Source organism: Pristis pectinata, chromosome 21, assembly GCF_009764475.1.
Source record: "Pristis pectinata isolate sPriPec2 chromosome 21, sPriPec2.1.pri, whole genome shotgun sequence".
Taxonomy (NCBI): Eukaryota; Metazoa; Chordata; class Chondrichthyes; order Rhinopristiformes; family Pristidae; genus Pristis; species Pristis pectinata.
In genome coordinates this window covers 7,109,127-7,127,442 of record NC_067425.1, presented here as the reverse complement: position 1 = coordinate 7,127,442, position 18,316 = coordinate 7,109,127, and the positions used below count along the sequence as shown (strand labels likewise).

At 40.1% G+C, this 18,316-nt stretch overlaps 1 protein-coding gene across 1 annotated transcript in view; it reads right to left on the bottom strand.

The window, feature by feature from the left end:
- Positions 1 to 1,328: 1,328 nt before the first annotated feature.
- The window catches only part of ulk2 (unc-51 like autophagy activating kinase 2), a 78,627-nt gene continuing 61,639 nt past the window's right edge, over positions 1,329 to 18,316 (bottom strand). The window contains exons 18-29 of the mRNA XM_052035941.1: positions 16,934 to 17,079; positions 16,017 to 16,097; positions 12,119 to 12,390; positions 11,791 to 11,984; positions 10,955 to 11,064; positions 9,645 to 9,797; positions 9,017 to 9,225; positions 6,013 to 6,191; positions 5,198 to 5,316; positions 4,417 to 4,574; positions 2,554 to 2,720; positions 1,329 to 1,395 (exon numbers count right to left, since the gene is read on the bottom strand). Of these exons, the coding sequence (XP_051891901.1) occupies positions 1,329 to 1,395; positions 2,554 to 2,720; positions 4,417 to 4,574; positions 5,198 to 5,316; positions 6,013 to 6,191; positions 9,017 to 9,225; positions 9,645 to 9,797; positions 10,955 to 11,064; positions 11,791 to 11,984; positions 12,119 to 12,390; positions 16,017 to 16,097; positions 16,934 to 17,079 (1,855 nt within the window). The remainder of the gene's footprint in view (positions 1,396 to 2,553; positions 2,721 to 4,416; positions 4,575 to 5,197; positions 5,317 to 6,012; positions 6,192 to 9,016; positions 9,226 to 9,644; positions 9,798 to 10,954; positions 11,065 to 11,790; positions 11,985 to 12,118; positions 12,391 to 16,016; positions 16,098 to 16,933; positions 17,080 to 18,316) is intronic.

Sequence of the window (18,316 nt, the reverse complement as noted above, 5' to 3'; positions counted from 1 at the left end):
CTTATCACATGCACAACATAAAGCCAGCCCAAAAATATTGTTTAAAAGTCAGCAATCACTGGCAAAAAAAAGGAAAAAACTAGTTTCATTATATACAGATAGTTGCTCTATGAACTACTCAAGTATTTAATATGTAAAAAAAATGGAAAGGCTTGTAATAATACAGGCTAATTTTTTTTTTGCAGTCCTTTGTGTTGAAGTGTCAAGCACTCTGTGCTTTTTGCTCCAAAACAAATGTTAAAATGTCCTCTGTTGAATGCATTGGAGCTTATACTGCTAGGATGGTTTACTCTTTTCCATTACTGTTCTTCATTACTTTCCTCTATTCATTCCATGCAGCTTTTAAGGTGCTCCGTTCTGTGAGGAGTTCTGCATAACATTATGAAAGATGTTCAAAAGGTCTTTAGTAGTGCAATCAGAAGTGGTTGTCCGCAGGAGCACAGTCTTCGCCATTTCAGAAACTCCAGCTTAGGGAGCTACACAAAAAATAAAAGCAAGGAAGTCCCCTCTCTCTGCCCATCCAATGTTTGCCTCTGGTTTACAGGTTATGTGATGGGGTGGGTCACTCCACCTCTTGTTAACTTCTTATTCACATAAAGTGCTCTTCTTCTCCTTGATCAGTTTCTATGGGTTGATATGCATTTGATGGAGCATCAGAAGTTACAAGGCAATGGCTGTGCAAGGATCCTGGTAAAATGTACAAATTCTGTAAATAACATCTGTTCACTTATCACACCATTAGTGTCTCTTATAAAAGGTAAAAGTTTCACTGACAGAAATACAACCTGTCACTGAGACCCGTGCACAACAAACTAAATCAGACAGGGCACAAAGTTCCTTTGTAAGCCTCATTATTTTTCTGAATGCAGGTTTCCAAGTAACCCTCGAATTCTGTGATGAAAGTAGAGGACAGGCTTCAGTTTTACTCCTGCGCTTGTCTTAACAAATCCCAGCAATAAGTGGCTTTGGAAGCCAGAAGCAGTTACTGCCCCACACTTTACCTCTTTGAGGTAAGCTGAAATGAAAGAATATGCTACATTGCTGAGGGGGTTTTCCAGAAGTAATAATCTGTATTTATACATAAATTTCCTTTCTCTTGAAACAAGAACTCCTCTTTGGTAACTCTTCTAAAACAAAAGTCTATCGTTCTTCACCTGGTGGATTGGCATAGGCTGTAGAGAATAAAACAAACCCAGCGTGAACCATTTTCCAAATAATAGGGGTGGGGTGGGGTGGGGACAGGGGAGCGGGGTTGGGAAAAAGGCAACTCCAAGGTTCTAGGAGAGGCGGTGGTCCCTGCATTGTTGCATGTGGTCCATTTCAGAAGGCTAGTTATCATACAAAGCCACCGTGCCATGACACAGTGCTGAGAGTCTGCGCTCAATGCTGGTTTGTCTGCAAAACAAAATACATGTTTATTTAAACACTGGGTTTTCAGCTCGTCTGCCTCCACACACAACTCCAATCCATGCAAAACTGACCATAATTTTTCTCAACACATGATTCATCAGCATCTCTGCCCACTCAGTGTTGAACCTTCTCCAAACAGTACCATGTTATCTTGGGCTTGGTTTCCCCAAGACCCATCTAACACAAGATCACAACCCAATTTAACAAATGAGACAGTTCCTACACATCAATACTATCACTAGGCAGACTAGAAGGAAGGCGTAGCTTTGTTAGCAGATTTTTTTAAAAAAGGGGGGATGGGCTATATGGGCAAAAGTAGGCCCTCTTGGACTTTGTTTATCCCACTGAATCATTCCAACTGCTTGGGTGTGTGAGAGCAAAAGATATACTGCATCAAATTGAATGTACAGCTTTTGAAATTCAATGGATCCACTATTCTGTAGACAATAGGATAAGGCAACTGTCCATACCATGCAAAGTAAAGTCTTCACATTCTAATGAACCTCCCCTAACTCCATTTCTTTCTCCAGTACAGGAGAAAGCATGACCAAAGAGACCTGCATCAAAGAGGTATCTCAAGGTGCTAAGTGTGGAAAGAGACAGGGGAGATGAGGGGAAGAATGTGTTGCAGGGCAGGGTGGTGGCAGCCAGCCGCTTTGTTACCATTGGTGAAGAAGCTGGCAGGGCAGAGGAGGGTGCGTGAGTGACTGCAGTTGAATGACTGAAGCTCATTGATTAGAGTGTAGGAGGATGGAAAGGTAGGATAAGAGGTCCCATTAGGATTTGTAAATGAAGATGAAGATTTGTAATCCATCTTGAGGAAGCCGCGTCACTGGACAGTGTTGATTTTGGGGGAACGGATCAATGCCCACGCGGGCAGGCATGTGTAGCGGTTAGCATAACGCTATTACAGCGCCAGCGATCAGGGTTCAATTCTGGCCGCTGTGAGGAGTTTGCACGTTCTCCCCGTGACTGTGTGGGTTTCCTCCGGGTGCTCCAGTTTCCTCCCACATTCCAAAGACGTACAGGTTAGGAAGTTGTGGGCATGCTGTGTTGGCGCTGGAAGTGTGGCGACACTTGTGGCTGCCCCCAGAACACTCTACGCAAAAGATGCATTTCACTGTGTGTTTCGATGCACATGTGAATAATAAAGAAATCTTCTTTTTATCCTTACATTTGAGAATGTTGTCAATATCAGCAGGATCTTGTAGTGTCTTCGTCAAGCCTTCCAGCAGCAATGCTGCCTTGTGGTACCGGTATGTAATGTCTTCTGTTTGCTGGAACATTTCGTCAAGTGCTGCTGACTGCACCTAGAGTTGCAACAAAGACAGTAGCACACAGAGCTGACAATTCAAGTGTTTAGTGCACTGTACTAATCCAGCACTGTGCCAGTATACCCTAGGAGGTACCTTCCTTAGAGGTGCTATACAGATGCTGTTATTCAAAAAGCAAGTGAGTGGGACAAAACAGACTGGAAGTATGACTAGCTGAGTCACCACATTTTATTTGGTGTCATTCTATTTAGAATTAAATGTTGCTGCCAAATTACACACACACACACACACACACACACACACACACACACGCATGCACACAAACTGGCAAAGATGCCTTGGGCATTCCAACATTTTTTTTGGTTGAATTGAAAATTGATTTACTCTTTACTTAGCTCACTCTGAACCTAGTCCATACGTGAAGGCAAATAACCTGGTCTCGGGCATAAGAAATGTTAATGTGCAGAAATGATAATGTAGTGAATTACATTTCTCTGTGATTGATGGTCGGTGTGGACTTGGTAGGCTGAGGCCTGTGTTTCTCTATGACTCTGTCCTCCCTGCAAGGGGGCACCAGCCTTCAAGTTTCACCCTTCTTTCTTACATTCAAAGTATGATCACGTTGTGTGGAGAGCTGAGGGTGCAGGATGGGCTTACAGTCAGGGATTGTTCTACCAGGTCCTTCCATTCTCCAGAAGACAAACTATTCATCTGCCACTTTATAATCTGATTAATTTACCACATGTTAATCTGCTATCAAATATCACCCCATACAAAGAAATCCTTCAGTTAATTTGAAGGAAGAAAACCTAAAATGGGCAAGGACTGAAATTTAAAACTGTCACTAAAACCTCTATCTGGCACCGTCCAATAGAAAGTGTGCATGACTGAAGAACTGTTTCTATGCAAGATGCCTAGTAACATAACATTAATATTGAAAACTTTACATTTGTATAGCTTTCCTGGTTTTATGATTATAAAGTTCATATCTATATCTCAGATAGTTTTATAAACCAGTCATACTATAGTTACATCTCCCAGCCAGTGTTCCACCTTGAGTTTTATCACAGATCACAGAAAGAGGCCCTATAGCCCATTACGTCCGCACCAACTATCGACCAGCCATTTATACTAATCCTACATTAATCCCATTTCAATTCCCCCCCATTAATCTATACAAGGGGGCAATTCATAGTGGCCAATTAACCTGCCAGTCCACACATCTTTGAGATGTGGGAGGAAACCGGAGCAGCCAGAGGAAACCCTTGAGGTTACAGGAAGAATGTGCAATCACCACACAGGCACAACCCAAGGGCAGGATTGAACCCGGGGGTCTCTGGCGCTGTGAGGCAGTGGCTCTACTAGCTGTGCCACTGTGCAGCCTTTGTCTCTCTTGGCTTTTGTGCATTAAAGCATCTATGCTCTATCAGGTTCTACAGCCTAATCTGATGCAAACTTTTTCCAGTGGAGATTAAATGATAATGCCAGATTAAAAAACAAGTTTAAAACACTGCCCAAATTTCTGGCCTTCTAACCTTATTCACTCGACAACTGTATTTAGTATCAGCTCCCCATGCGCAATCCCTGTATCACGAGTCACTGAAAACAGATCAACTAATCATCAAGTCCTTAGTTATCATTATTTATCACACCATTGATGTCTTGTTATAAAAATTAAATCATTCTTTCCTCTGTCAGAAAAATACTTGGAAACAGAAAAGGTGATAATTACCATTTCCACAGCATAGCTGTAGATCAATTTCTCTGCAGTAACACTGTTGATTTCATCCACAAACCTCTGCTTGTCAGAAAAGAAGCGATTCAGCTTCTCGGTAAGTTTCTTGCAAAATGAGATGCAACACTTGTAACGTTCATTCAAATTTTTAACAACTGTCCAAGAGAACATAAGGGCTGATTAGTGTGACAAATTTTACAAAAGGCATTTAATAACTTCAGCCAACAAACACGTTTCTTCTGGATTTTAAGCCCCTGCCATTATTAATGTATGTACCAATTTACCTATGCACACAATGATCCACAGTGTTCTAATAAACAGCTTTGACATTAGTGTGTGGCTGTAAGGTTTTAATTGATAATGGACCCAAAAACTGGCATGGTGGCAATGTTTTGCTCTCTGCCTCTTTTGCAGAAGGCAGTGCAGTGGGAATTAGCATTTTTTCTACCTCAATTGCAACTGCAAGCACAGCAAGGTCAGGTGAAACACAGGGGACTGAAGATGGAGCTTGTATTATGCTTCATATTCTGAAAGCCATAGCACATTACTTAACTCTGACTAAATGACAACAGAACTGAAGGAAGATATCAAGTTGCAAGGCACCAAGTCAGAAGAGAAATTAGAAGCCTTTTCCATTTAAGAATTCTTATTTGGCCTTTGACTTAATTTTGCACTCACTTTACACGTTCACCCCACCCTATTGAAATAGTTCCCTTTCCTTCCTGGCCCCAGAATAAAAACATGCCAATGATCCAATGCATTGCATTTCCATGAGTACCTTGTTTAACTGCTGTGGATGGGTTCAGCTTGCCTGATTTAACCCGGTCTTTGGCAAGGTGCAAAGATGATGCTAGGAGTTGTGCTCCTTTCATGTATAGCACAAGCTGCTCCACTTGTCTGCAGGATAAATGCAGTGTTAACTTTTCCATAAAAATGCAACATTGAGTCAACCAACAAATATCTTCAAGAGCCCCAGCAGTAATCCTTTAACTCCTCAAAAGGGATACACTTTGGTCCTTACTGGCAGCAGAATGCTGTAATCTGTTACCAATCTCAGAGATCATGAACCAGCGAGAAAGAAAACCAGGGGTCTGTCAGTTAGAGCTACCATGTTTTATCATATACCAACTAGTCGAAGTGGCAGATCCCAAAGAAATATTTCATCTGGTTGTTCATTTAGCTAGGGAATGGTGCAGAAGAAACAGAAGCTTAAGGGTGTTTATGTTTTTAGAAGACAGATATTTAAATTACTATCGTATTACTTCAGAGGAAGAAAGTTGTTCGCATTTAGAGAGTCATAGAGCATGGGACAGGCCCTTCGGCCCACGCATCCATGCCAACCAAGGTGTCCATCTAAACTAATCCCATTTGCCTGCATTTGATCCATTTCCCTCTGAACCTTTCCATGAACCTGTCCAAATGCCTTTTAAATGTTGTCATTTATAAATGTATATATCAAATAAAATAAATGAATTTACACCACTTAATTCCAATTGCCAAATTATCTCAATTTCAGTCCGACACAATTTTAAGCAGCAGCTCCAGGTAAGGGATTTTCCCCCACACAAAGCAATCAATGATGCAAATACTAACCCCCACTCCTTGCTGAGACGGCTGATCTGGTCAACCACTATGCTCTCTTGGATTTGGTACAGAGAGGCAGAAGAGGTCCCCAGGTCTAAGCTACCTCCTTTCATTGCTGCAATGTCCATAATGCATTCTGCAAACGTTAGCATTGTATTCAGGTGGCGCAAGGTATCTGTATGCTCTCTCTGCAATCAAAGGACAAAAGAAAAAGTTGCTTTTGTTTCTATTTTTATTTAAGACAATCTCAGACAAAAAAATTGCCAATAGTATCACATCAACTTCATTTCAGTGAATTGTTATAAAAGCCTTTATATCTGAATGCAAGTCATATTGGGGATAATCATATATTGAAAATTATTCTATAAGAAATCAAACAGCTTACACGCTGAAGCCTCAGTGATTTGTAAAAAAAATCATCAATAGGTAACAACCACAGTGATGCAAGGAACTACATTTTTTTTTTTAAAATGCAGCAAGATTACCCCACAAAAAACAACAATTTCAGTCGTACCTTCAGGATAAAGCCATTGAGAAGGTGGCATGCAATGTCTCTGGAGTTAAAGATAAGAAACTCTCAAAAATGCTGCCTCTCAGCAGACAGTTATAAACTCAGCTTTGGCTTATAAACTGTTTGGATTTTGATTTATAGAGTAGAATAAACAGAATATTTTAAACATGACCATCTGTATGGTTAACAAAATGGACTGAAGGAACTATTTAGGGCTGCAGAGAATAAAAATTTTAAAAGGACAGGCCAGAGGGTTGGAATAAAGTGAGGTGCACAAAGGCAGAGGTGGTGGCAGACCAATAGGGGAGGTGTGATTTAAACTATGTTTAAAAGCCGTTAGGAAAAATTGGAAGTGATGAAGGGCATGGTGCACTATTTTCAGGAAGATCTCAACCTTCTAAAATAAGACACAGTTCGTTTGTTTACACTTCAGCTGTTCTTTATGCTCATGAGACTCAAAGGATGCAGCAGCTGCTGATGTTTCAAATAATAAAAAATGTCAGGAGTGGAGCATGCTCAGATAGGAAAGTCACCAGAGACATGGGAACAGATCTGTTGTTTCTGTTATACAAACCATCCAAGTCTCTGAAGCATTTAATTGTTTGGTCACCACCAGTATTATAACCACCATTATTTCACGGAAAAGAAGCTTTAAGTCCAGTTAGAAACTTACTTTTCATCAATTATGGAGATTTAAACAGACCAGAACAAAACAATCCAAGTAACAAGTTCTCCTTCAAGTTCTCTATATAACCTGGTCTCCTTCTTGTCTCTACTAATGCGCACTATTTCAGAGTCCACAACTATAATTACACCTAAATCTCTTTCCTGTTATGGTGCAGGGGAAAATTACATCTGAGAAATGCATTTTGTTGTGGCTCCCCCAAGACACCAGGGATCCTAGAGCCAAACGCCTTGTTTGTACTACAACTGTAAATCACAACAAACTGGGAGATTTCACATCTATTGTGAAATTCACATGGCAAACACGTGTTGTCAATTTCAGGAAACCACAGTTGTGCGTGCTGTTCTACAGCACTTTACAGTGGCAATTCAAAATGTGGTGGCATACTTAAACACTCCCTGCTACTTGTGTTCTATTTTGCAGCACTGTTGTTGACATAATTCCCAGATATAGTGCAGTGAGGTAAACAGGACACTACTGACAGAAAAGCCTGGGGGCAAAACAGGGTTATTTTTGCTAAGCCTTTGGTGGCAGTACCATTTCAAGTAGCTTTACAAAGGCTGTCACTAAAGCTGAGTCAAGGATCTGTACTGGGTATATAGGGGTATTCAGTACAACAGTACAGGCCTGTCATAAGGGCTTTTCAGTCTGCTTGGACGTGTCAGCAGCAACCTTTACAGGCTACACACTGATTTTGCTAATGCTGTGAATTTGAATTTTCCACAAGGGCTCCTGGCCAATATCACAGTACTATTTCATAAAGCTGTTCTCTATTGAACACTGGCCAAAAATCTTAGTAATAGTATAAAGAATATAGGTCAAACATTTGGAATAATCAAACAGTTCATGGGATTTTCAGGTTGTTGGCTTTTGGCTGATACCATCAAACTTCCCTTTGTAAACGCATTCTACCATCCATCCCAGGAGAATAAGGGGTGTTAGTTTTATTCAAGGACATCAGGATTGAAGTGCAGGGAAGCTAGCACTGATGAAACATAATCTAGTTTTGGGTTCAGGGAGTATATAAACAGAATTATCCTTCAAGAGACCAAATGGATGAGACAAAATTTATAAATGCCGTCAAGAATGGCTAAATGGGAGAGTACTGGAGAGCTGCAGCCTCCCCAGACTTTTGATTTTCACTTCTAAGGAAATAAAAAAAAAACTGCAATTGCAAGAAATCTAAAATAAAAACAGAAAAGCCAGGCCACATCTGTGGGAAGAGAAACAAACTTAATGTTTCAGGTTGAAGACCCTTCGTTAGGACTGTGTGTGAAGAGAAACAGAGTTACAGAACCGATGAAGCATCTTCAACCAGAAACGTTAACTCTATTCCTCTTCCTACAGATGGGGGCTGACCTACTGAGTATTTCCAGCACCTTCTCTTTTTATTTACAATAAGGGAAGTTGTCCAGTGTTGTGAAGGGGGTGGAAATGATATCTCAATGACCTTTCCCAGCTTAATGTTTTCATACATTCTTAAATGCAGTGTCAGGTTGCATTTACTCTTAACAAAAGATTAGTTCAATAGTTTAGGAATTGCAAAAAACATGATAATCTAAATCCATGATCATTAAGGCACAGCACGGGACAATTATATTTTTCGTTGCAAAGATTACCACGTTTGCTTACACTCAAATAGAATGCAGAAGCTGAAAGAGCACTCAGTGATTAATGTTAGCCTGTATAGATTACAGCATTAGTTTTGCTGTATTGCAATACTTAACACAGAACAATTTGGAAGTTGGCGGTTCCTATTCACGTCATGGAGCAACAGAAGTTCCATTTTTCAATTCAAACCACTAAAAAGAGCTCACCTCCATTAAAGTCTCTTCTGGAAGCTCCGGAGCTTCAAATGTGATAAATCCTTCCAAACTGGGAGGTGAGGTACCAAATGTCATGTACTTCAAACTGGAGGGACCCTCTGCTCCAGGAGGGGAGGTGCCCATTGAACCACCTGGCGGAGAACCCATGTAAATTCGCCCACTGTTAGAGCAGAGAGATCCCAATGGGCTGCCCGAGCCAACTGTAAAGAATAGAGGGCAAAAATTAAGGAGGAGGAACAAGTAAGCTACAAGGTATTGTATCTTAATGATGGACATGGAATACGATTGTAAACTAAAGCTAAATTAGGAAAATTTTTAATCACACAACTTTCTGAAGTGGTAAAGAAAATGCCAAACATATCTAATCTGCATGAAACCCATTCTAAAATGTATCAGAAAGTTAGAGCTATTTGCAAATGACATTTTGTCAGTCCTGTAATATTAGTGCAAGTTAAAGGCTGATTAATCATTTTGAATAATGTTCCTGGCTAATCATTCGAATGTCAACTCTCTTCCCCAAACCAGCTGCTAACATTCCCCAGGTAACATGTGTTCTGGAAGGATTGTAGGAAGATTAATGTCATCTACAATTTTAATTTTGACAGCAGCCAAGACTTACCTGACATTGTCCTTGCTCTGGTGACCATGTGACTGCTATGGGGAGGGGTGACACTACTTGGTGGTGAACCTACAGTGAACACCACAGTCCTTGGGCTCACTCCCATCACCATGGCAGGGGAACCTGTTGTCAAACCAGAAGCACCTGCTGGAGCTGGGTAGAAAAAAATAAATCATGCAAACAGGAAGAAATAGTGCAAAATATGCAAACTGCAGAAGGCACCACAAGAGGACATACTAAAAAGAATTTGCTGACACTTTGTGCACTATTTCCACTCTGCACCAAATTAAAATGTATGAACTGATTGGGTTTAAGCATTATGTTGCACCAAGCACCTCTCAAGTTATTCCCACCAAGTGAGTTTTTGATGCACAGAGAGAGGGCATCAAAAGCAAACAAGATCTATTAAGCAGCAGTGTGCAGTCATGGAATTGTGGCTTCAGACTGTCCATTCTCCTGGATTATATGGGTGCAGGAAGGACCAGAAGTAGAAGATAAATACTATTACGCTGGAATTCATTCAGATATATGAACGAGTGTAACCTATCCACTCCACTTCTTTACAAATCCACATTTTTTTCTCCCTCATTTCTTAGTTTGTTTCAGTGCCTTCCTCTTCTGCAGGAGTTGACATGGACTCAGAAGTCCTGGGAGGCTGCAGCCCTCCAATACTTTCTCATTTACTATTCTTGACGACACTTATAATCCTGACCAGTGAATGTCCATGTAGTTTAACAGTGGATATTAAATAACATGAGGCTAAAGTTGCCCTCACATTGTGTGCCTGGTACAGCACTAGCAGCAGAGTGGCCAGCTGTGATAGTGTGGCTGATTTCCCTTCCTTCCTACTTCAGGGTCATAAAGTTTAACTGTAAAACTTCACATTTCCAACGCAGTTTAAAACCAGCTAACTTAATGCATAATAGGGAGCTGTAACACCACTGGGTGCAAAGGTACCATGACAGCACACTGACTGCCAGTGTTCTATAGCCTCCCTACCCATCAACTATGCACTGAACAGTGCTTCAACCATGGCCTTTGCAAAACCCACAGAAGGAAAATGGAGAGGAAAGTAAATCAAAGGTTTGAAGTGGCTGCTCCAGAGTGAATATGGAAAAGGTCACCTCACTGTTCTATTGGTTGAAGACTAAAAATATAAATGTCAACAGCCTTAAACAAAAAGGCAGGAAGGAATTTGCAAAAATTATTTTTTTCTGATACAAGATACGAATCACAAAATAAACACCATTGAAACAAGGGCAGAATTGTAGAGATATCATCATAGTGTTGTCATGAACAATTTTCTTTACCTATATCCATCGGACGTTCGGTATTCAGACTGTCAGTGCTGCCTTGATAGGTCTGCCCTCCAAATGTGGCCTTTGTCACTTGATCTGATAATTTTCCTGTACTTACAGATCTGCAAAAAAATTCAAAACATATCTCATCAGGTTTAACATGGTCTTTTGAGTAATTTGCTCATGTCTGACTAAAGAACAGTGAGCAAATACATGCCAAAATATTGGGGTTATTTGGGGGTGGGGAAGGGGTGATTTTTATAACAATGTCAAGCTTTCCTTCACATCAATACATTGATAATCTCAGGATGTAGCGAAGTAATTTACATCTTATGAAATACTTTTGGATGTAGTCATTGTTGTAAAGAAACACAACAGTCAATTTATAAACAGCAGTCCCACAAATAGCAATGAGATAGGTGACCAAATAATCTGTTTCAGTAATGTTGGAGAGAACATCACTGAATGGTGGCTTGGGACTATTCACCTCAATAAGGACAGCCAGTAAATGGGTTTGTCCAGCACTCCCCCCTCAGTAGTGAGGATTTCTCCAGCTTCTGAGCTCTGAGCCAGAGCTGGCAGGACTTTAATTGATGAAGGATACAACAATGCCCTGTGGTAGTTGCATCAGAATTAGACACCTTCAAATCAATTATAGCTCAAACCACACGAGATAAAGCTTCTTCTGCTCTGCACCAATAGGTATTACGAGATCGGAGCCAATCCATTTGGCCTCTGGAAACAGGTGTCCTTCTTGCCCAGAAAATAATTTTTTTTGCTAGTACAACAGGCCCTGGGTTAACCTGGATTGCAGAGAGAGAGTCATAGAATAATAAAGAGGATGGTACCTGCCAAAAGTAGTTTTGTTCTCCTCAGAAGCTGTACGTTTAGCACTTGCTTGTGGATGATAGATGCAGAACTCCCTAGCCTCCAGCATGGCTTTCGACTGTACTGGTGGGCTCTCAGTTAATTCTTGCTGTGCGGCCAAGGCAAGCAAATTGGAAGATGCTTGAGTTTTAGGTAGCTTGAGTGGAGCAGTAGTCTATGGTAGCACACATACGTTAAACTGAAATTCATCTGAAAAGCATTGGAACACCTATCCCAAACTCCAAAGCAAATTCAAATAACAGTTTCATTCTATGGAAGCAACTAGTATCTCCGTTAATATTTACGCACCTTTGTTGGTGACCCAATGATAGTGGGCAAGGGAGTTTTATGCAGCCAGTCAGAACTTCGTGGAGATGTTCCCATATGTTTTGTAGGGGAAGTACCAAGGCTGACAGGTCTATTGGGCTGTGGAGAATGGCTACATCCATACCCTGCTGATGGAGGATATACTGGCTCTGAGTGCTGCTTACGGAGTTTTTGTTTGCTCTGGTAGATGTCAGTAAGAGTTGGGGCACTCTGGAGTCTTGCACCCAGTAAGTGTGATTGAGGGGATGGTGAACCTGGAAACAATATTCCAGTTTTAGTCTCACAAAATTAGGGAAAACAAATAGCAACATAAATCTCCGTGACAAAGTCCTATACTCATTCCTTTAAACCTAATCATCTTAGTTATGAAGATACTAAACTTACTGTAGACCACAATACATCTTTTAATTAGATCCCCCGAGAATTATCAATAAAAAAGTTGATTTGTTTACATCAAATTATAACCAGCAAGTTCTTAAATTCTTTCAGACAAATATTTAAAAAAAAAATTCAGTGCAAATGATTGTTAATAGCACACACAAAAATAATAAACAGAACTTTAAAGATATTAAGCAGTTAATTATGGTTATTTCTTAGCTGTCTCAGATAGAGCAGAAGAACATCATGTTTAGTTTGGGTGTACAGGGAATATTTGCAGAATTATACATACGGGTTAGAACTTTGAACATCCTTTTTGGAGGTCTTAATATTTTTAAATCTATGCAGTTAGAACTTCAGAAGCTTCTAAAAACCACACTGTATTTGCTACATTAAGTGAAAATTAAAGTACATTATAAGCTGCACAATTTATAAAATCCTCTTTTATCAGTGCATTCTCAACTAATATCAAAATGTCAGCAATAGCACTTTGAAATGCAATTTATCTATAAAAAGTGCACGATGTTTTGATGTGAAAGGTACTATATTTGTAAATTCACTCTCTGTTCTTCACATTTCATCCTGAACTAGCTTACTTCAAACAGGATATCAATAACCAAACAAGTGATTCATAAAATGATTTGTTGAAAACAAATCAAACTTTAGCATTATTGATCTTAATGAAACATTCTCATAGAACACCCACTCCCCTAAAAGACCATCTGTCATCAGGTATAAACTTAATGATAACTGCAGGCAGTTTTTGTTTTAAATATATGAAATCTAAACTTATTCAGTTATGCACAACTTCAAGGGAACTAGTAACACTAGGTGGTGTCCCCAAAACAGGGTTTATACCAGTCTTGCCACTGGTATCTTTGATCTGGCAACTAAGATTACATTTCTTTGTTATTCACATTACAGAAATGTTATCATACCAATCTGCTGCCACACAAAGAGATACCAGGATAGGCGACCGAAAACCTGGACAACAGAGTATGTTTTATAAAGTTGAAAGGAGGAATGGAGAAAGTTACAGTACAAGACTTGGGAATAGACAGCTGAAGGCATAAACATGAAGCACAAGGCAATCTGTTTATTATAAATACCTTAAGTTTTCCAACACTCTTCCTACTTGCACTAATCGGCTTTATATAGTCATGTCCTTCTGCCCGCTTCATCAAAGTTGCTATTTTGTTCATTACTGAGTTTTGCTGACACAATTATGTTGTCCATCAACCCTAACCACTACACAGCTTTATACCCGATCTGTGAACCTCTGCAGAGAACTTGTCCTCCTGTTCCACCTCTTGCTCAGTTTGAATTTCCCATTTTAGGTTCACTTCCTCTCCCTTCCCCCAAGCTAATTTCAAAAATACTGCAATATTGCCAGATTCTGAATAAGGAAATCAGAATGAAAGCACAAGTTATGTTACTTTATTTTCCCCATATTCAATCTTATGATTTTTTTTCTAAAAATCACTAATCCATATATCACTTTTATTCTGTGGCCCTAGCCCTGTTTCCTTCTTAAAACAGTAATTAATTTTCAGAATGTGGCCTACAAAACCAGAGTAGAAGCAAGTCATTCTCGATCTCAAGGGAACAGCTAAGAAAAGATGCAGTGGGCAATGGAGGTATTTTATTATCTATCCTTAATAGTATGAAAATTAAAGGTAATTATATTTTATGTTCTACAATTTCAGAAAACTGTGGTTAGGCCACATTTGGAGTACTGTGTGCAGTTCTGGCTGCCACATTACAGGAAGAATGTGGAGGCAGTGGAGAGGGTGCAGAGGATATTCACAAGGATGTTGCCTGGATTAGAGTGTTAGCTATAAAGACAGGTTGAACAAACTTGGATTGTTTTCTCTGGAATGTCGGAGGCTGAGGGGTGACCTGATCGAAGTTTCTAATTATGAGAGGCATTGGCAATCAGAGTCTTTTTCTCAGGGTAGAAATGTCAAATACTAGAGGGCATAGCTTCAAGGTGAGAGGGGTAAAGTTTAAAGGAGATGTGCAAGGCAAGTTTTTTTGTTACACAGCATGTGCCTGGAATGCGCTGCCAGGGGAGTTGGTGGAAGCAGATATGACAGCAACTTCTAAAAGGCACTTAGATAGACATGGATAGACATAAGAACAGACAAGGAATTGAGGGATATAGAAATGTGTGCAGGCACGGTAGTGCAGCGGTTAGCGTAACGCTTTACAGCGCCAGCGACCCGGGTTCAATTCCATCCACTATCTGTAAGGAGTTTGTATGTTCTCCCAGTGTCTGCATGGGTTTCCTCCGGGTGCTCCGGTTTCCTCCCACATTCCAAAGACGTACGGGTTAGGAAGTTGTGGGCAAGCTATTTGGCGCCAGAAGCATGACGACACTTGCGGGCTGCCCCCAGAACACTCTACGCAAAAGACGCATTTCACTGTGTGTTTCAATGTACATGTGACTAATAAAGAAATCTTATCTAAATTGGCATCATAGTTGGCACAGACAGCATGGGTTGAAGGGCCTGTTCCAGTGATGTTTCACAAGTATTCATTTGAGCAAAAGCCACAGATTGCCTCTTAGAGATATCTGTCATGACTAATGTCAGATTCCTCCTCCTCCAATTCCCCTCTCCTGTCAGAGTAACACTGTCAATATTGTCCCACCTCCCTATTTTGCAGCCCAACAAAAATTAAATCCCACTCCCAATGAGCAACAAGGTTGAAATGGCCATCCACTCCTTGCAAACCCCCTGCTGCTACCCCACTTGTACCCTTACCACTGCATATCATACATCTCTGCAAGAAATATCACAAATCTCTACAAGAAATATCATAGAGATTAGAACCTTTGGACTCAGTCTCCGCCAGTGTCTGTAACTTACTCAGCTACCGCCTATCTATAGGGTTAACAGTTACCCATGCAATATTCAATGATACTGAGACTTTCTCCATGGTTGTGGTTTCAGTGAACAGCCCTACTACAAAAAGACACCAGAACCAGTGCCGTCCCCATCTGGATAGTTAGCTGAGCTCTACGTATTACTATGCTTTTCAAAGAAAGTAGCAAGGATTATTAACATTAGTATTTGACTTTGCAGAAAATTCCAGTCACTCACTATCCTTGCTCCATTCCAAATACTGGCTCTTCATCTGAACTGCACTTATTAACAACCAAAAAGTCTTGACACATTTGACTCAAGAATTTTCTCTACAAGTCAAAATATCGAGTGTGCTATGATGCAATTTGTTAATGAAAAGCTTGCCTATTTGTGATCCATTGATCTCTCATTACATGGAACTAGTACAGACAAACAAATGCATTAACTGTTTGAAATAATTCCATTGACTGTGGATAAGCCTTGTCACCTTGATCCTATGATCACATAACCAAGTACTCTAATGCTGAACAGATGGGGAACAGATGCTTGCTCCAATATGCTTTATACTTGTTAATTCACATTTCATAAAGCAACTGGTATGCAGGAATCTGACTCCTACTTCCTATAATGCTCACCTGATGGTGTTCTGGATCTCGATTCATGTCCCTGGGGCAGACCACAGCAGCAGTGGCTAAGCTGTTCAGGAATAGTGCCAACTGCAGAAACACAACCATTAATAAGACACATTTGGGTCATTTTAAAAAGAAATTATTTTAACATTAATGCAGTCTCACATGAACATTCCAGTTAACTTGAAGACATTTCTAAACTAACAGCAATTTTTTTTAAATATCAAGAGTGTGTGATAACTATGGATCCATTTAAAATATAGCTGCAAAACCACAAAAGAAAAAAAAGTAAACTTGTTAAATTAGCAATTTGAATGAGTCTTCACAGTGAAGGGAATAACAAGATACTAAAAGGTACAAGGGAACAAAAATAAATCATTCGGAAAAGCTTAGTGAATATTAAGATCAAATCAAAGACAGTGGGGAAAATAATGGGACTTAAGATAATTAAATCTCTACTTGACACTTTCCATCCTAAGGTATTAAAAATAATGAAGTTGAAGATGAATTAGATATAATGTTCAAAACAAGGTTCAGGAGTTTTCCCATTGGGACTGGAAAATTACATATGTCATCAAATCATTTGATCAGGGAAGAAAGGAAAACTAGATTCTACAAGCATAGAATCTTAAATTCACTAAAGGGCCAACAGTAATTGCAGGGAGGTCCCTGAAATCTATTTAGAGGTAGAAGAACAAAATACTGGGTAGGAACGAATTGATCAAATAGAATCAGCGTGGATGTGTGACAGACGTAGTATGTTTGAGGTCAGACATAATATCTTCATGCCATGTCCCCTACAGCTTTGTATGTGTCTGGGGTAACGTAGGACAAATTCTGCCTTCTTCATGTTTTTTGCTGCAGCTTGTAATAGAAATCTGACAAAAATCTAATACAATATCAAATGTATTCCATTTACACACCTAATGGTGAAGGGGAATATGGCCTGGAGGATCCAGTGGAGAGTCTGCGGCCAGGGTTTTGTGGTGCATCAGCTGTGGCTGGTGACCCTCCTGCTGGCTTCATAAAACCCATTGGGCTTGTATTAGATCTCTTTACCATTCCAGACCTGAAAAATTCATGGAGAAAACAATGAATTCACAACAACATCTATTTGCATCACAGAGTCACAAGAGACTGCAAATGCTGGAATCTGGAGCAAAACGAGCTGCTGGAGGAACTCAGCAGCTCAGGCAGCAGTGCAGATGAAGGGCCTCAACCTGAAATGTTGACTGTCCATTTCTCTCCAAGAGATGCTGCCTGACCTGCTGAGCTGCTCCTGAAGCTTGTTTTTTGCCTATGTATTTGCATTGTGCTGTAGTTAAACATCACAAGCCATTTCAACCAGTATTATGTTTACATTGATTCACAAGGACAAAAAGGAATTATTGACAAAAAGAAATAGAAAGGTTTAGGGAGGGAGCTTAGAGAGCATGGACCACTAGTGATGAAAAATGGTATCACAGGGGAGCAGAACCAAAGTGCTAGAAAGGTCTTGTAGGAAGTTGTATGATTATAGGTGGCTTTAGAGATAGTGTGGGGGCAAGGCCATGGAGGGAGCTGAAACTGGATATGAGTTTTTAAAAGTTACGCTTTGCCAGACAGAAAGTCAATCAAGTTAACAAGCACCAGGATGATAGGTTCATAGGGCGTGACTAGTTAAGTTCCAAACATCGTAGCTTTGGATAAGCTGTCTATATCAGTGAAACCCTTCAGCCTTTTTGAAAACGGGCAAGTTTGAAGCCCTGAGTTATTTCACCATATTCTTGCATTTTTGAGCTCTCAAGTACATCACCCTAATGTAGTATTATGGAAGCCTAATTTACAAAAGCAATGGGCAACAATAAAGGGATGGAATTTGGTTTTAATTTCTGTACTATTACTTGGAAGCCCTGAAATCCACTGCAATTACAACACAAAAGCAATTAGCAAAGAACATGGATTGAACTTTCTCAGGGACGAGAAGAACATCAGCTTACTAGCTCACTTGAATAAGCTTTCAATTGGTGCTTTTCTAATAACTGAATCTCATTTGCTGTGAAGCCCAGCTCCTCCTTGACATCAAAGGGCTCGTATTCTACCACTTACGTCATATATTTATCCCCTTTCAGTTAAAAAAGACTTCCTGACTTTTGTATAATTATCTGCTTGGTAAATTACTAGCTAATGGATAATTTGTCCTATTTATATCACACCTTTTCATGGATCGGCAACTGGTTTTAGCATGGGTTTGCAGTAAAAGCTGACCTCAAAACCTGCCTCCAGGTGGCACAACACACACGTTCCATAGCTAAGATTGTTTTTGC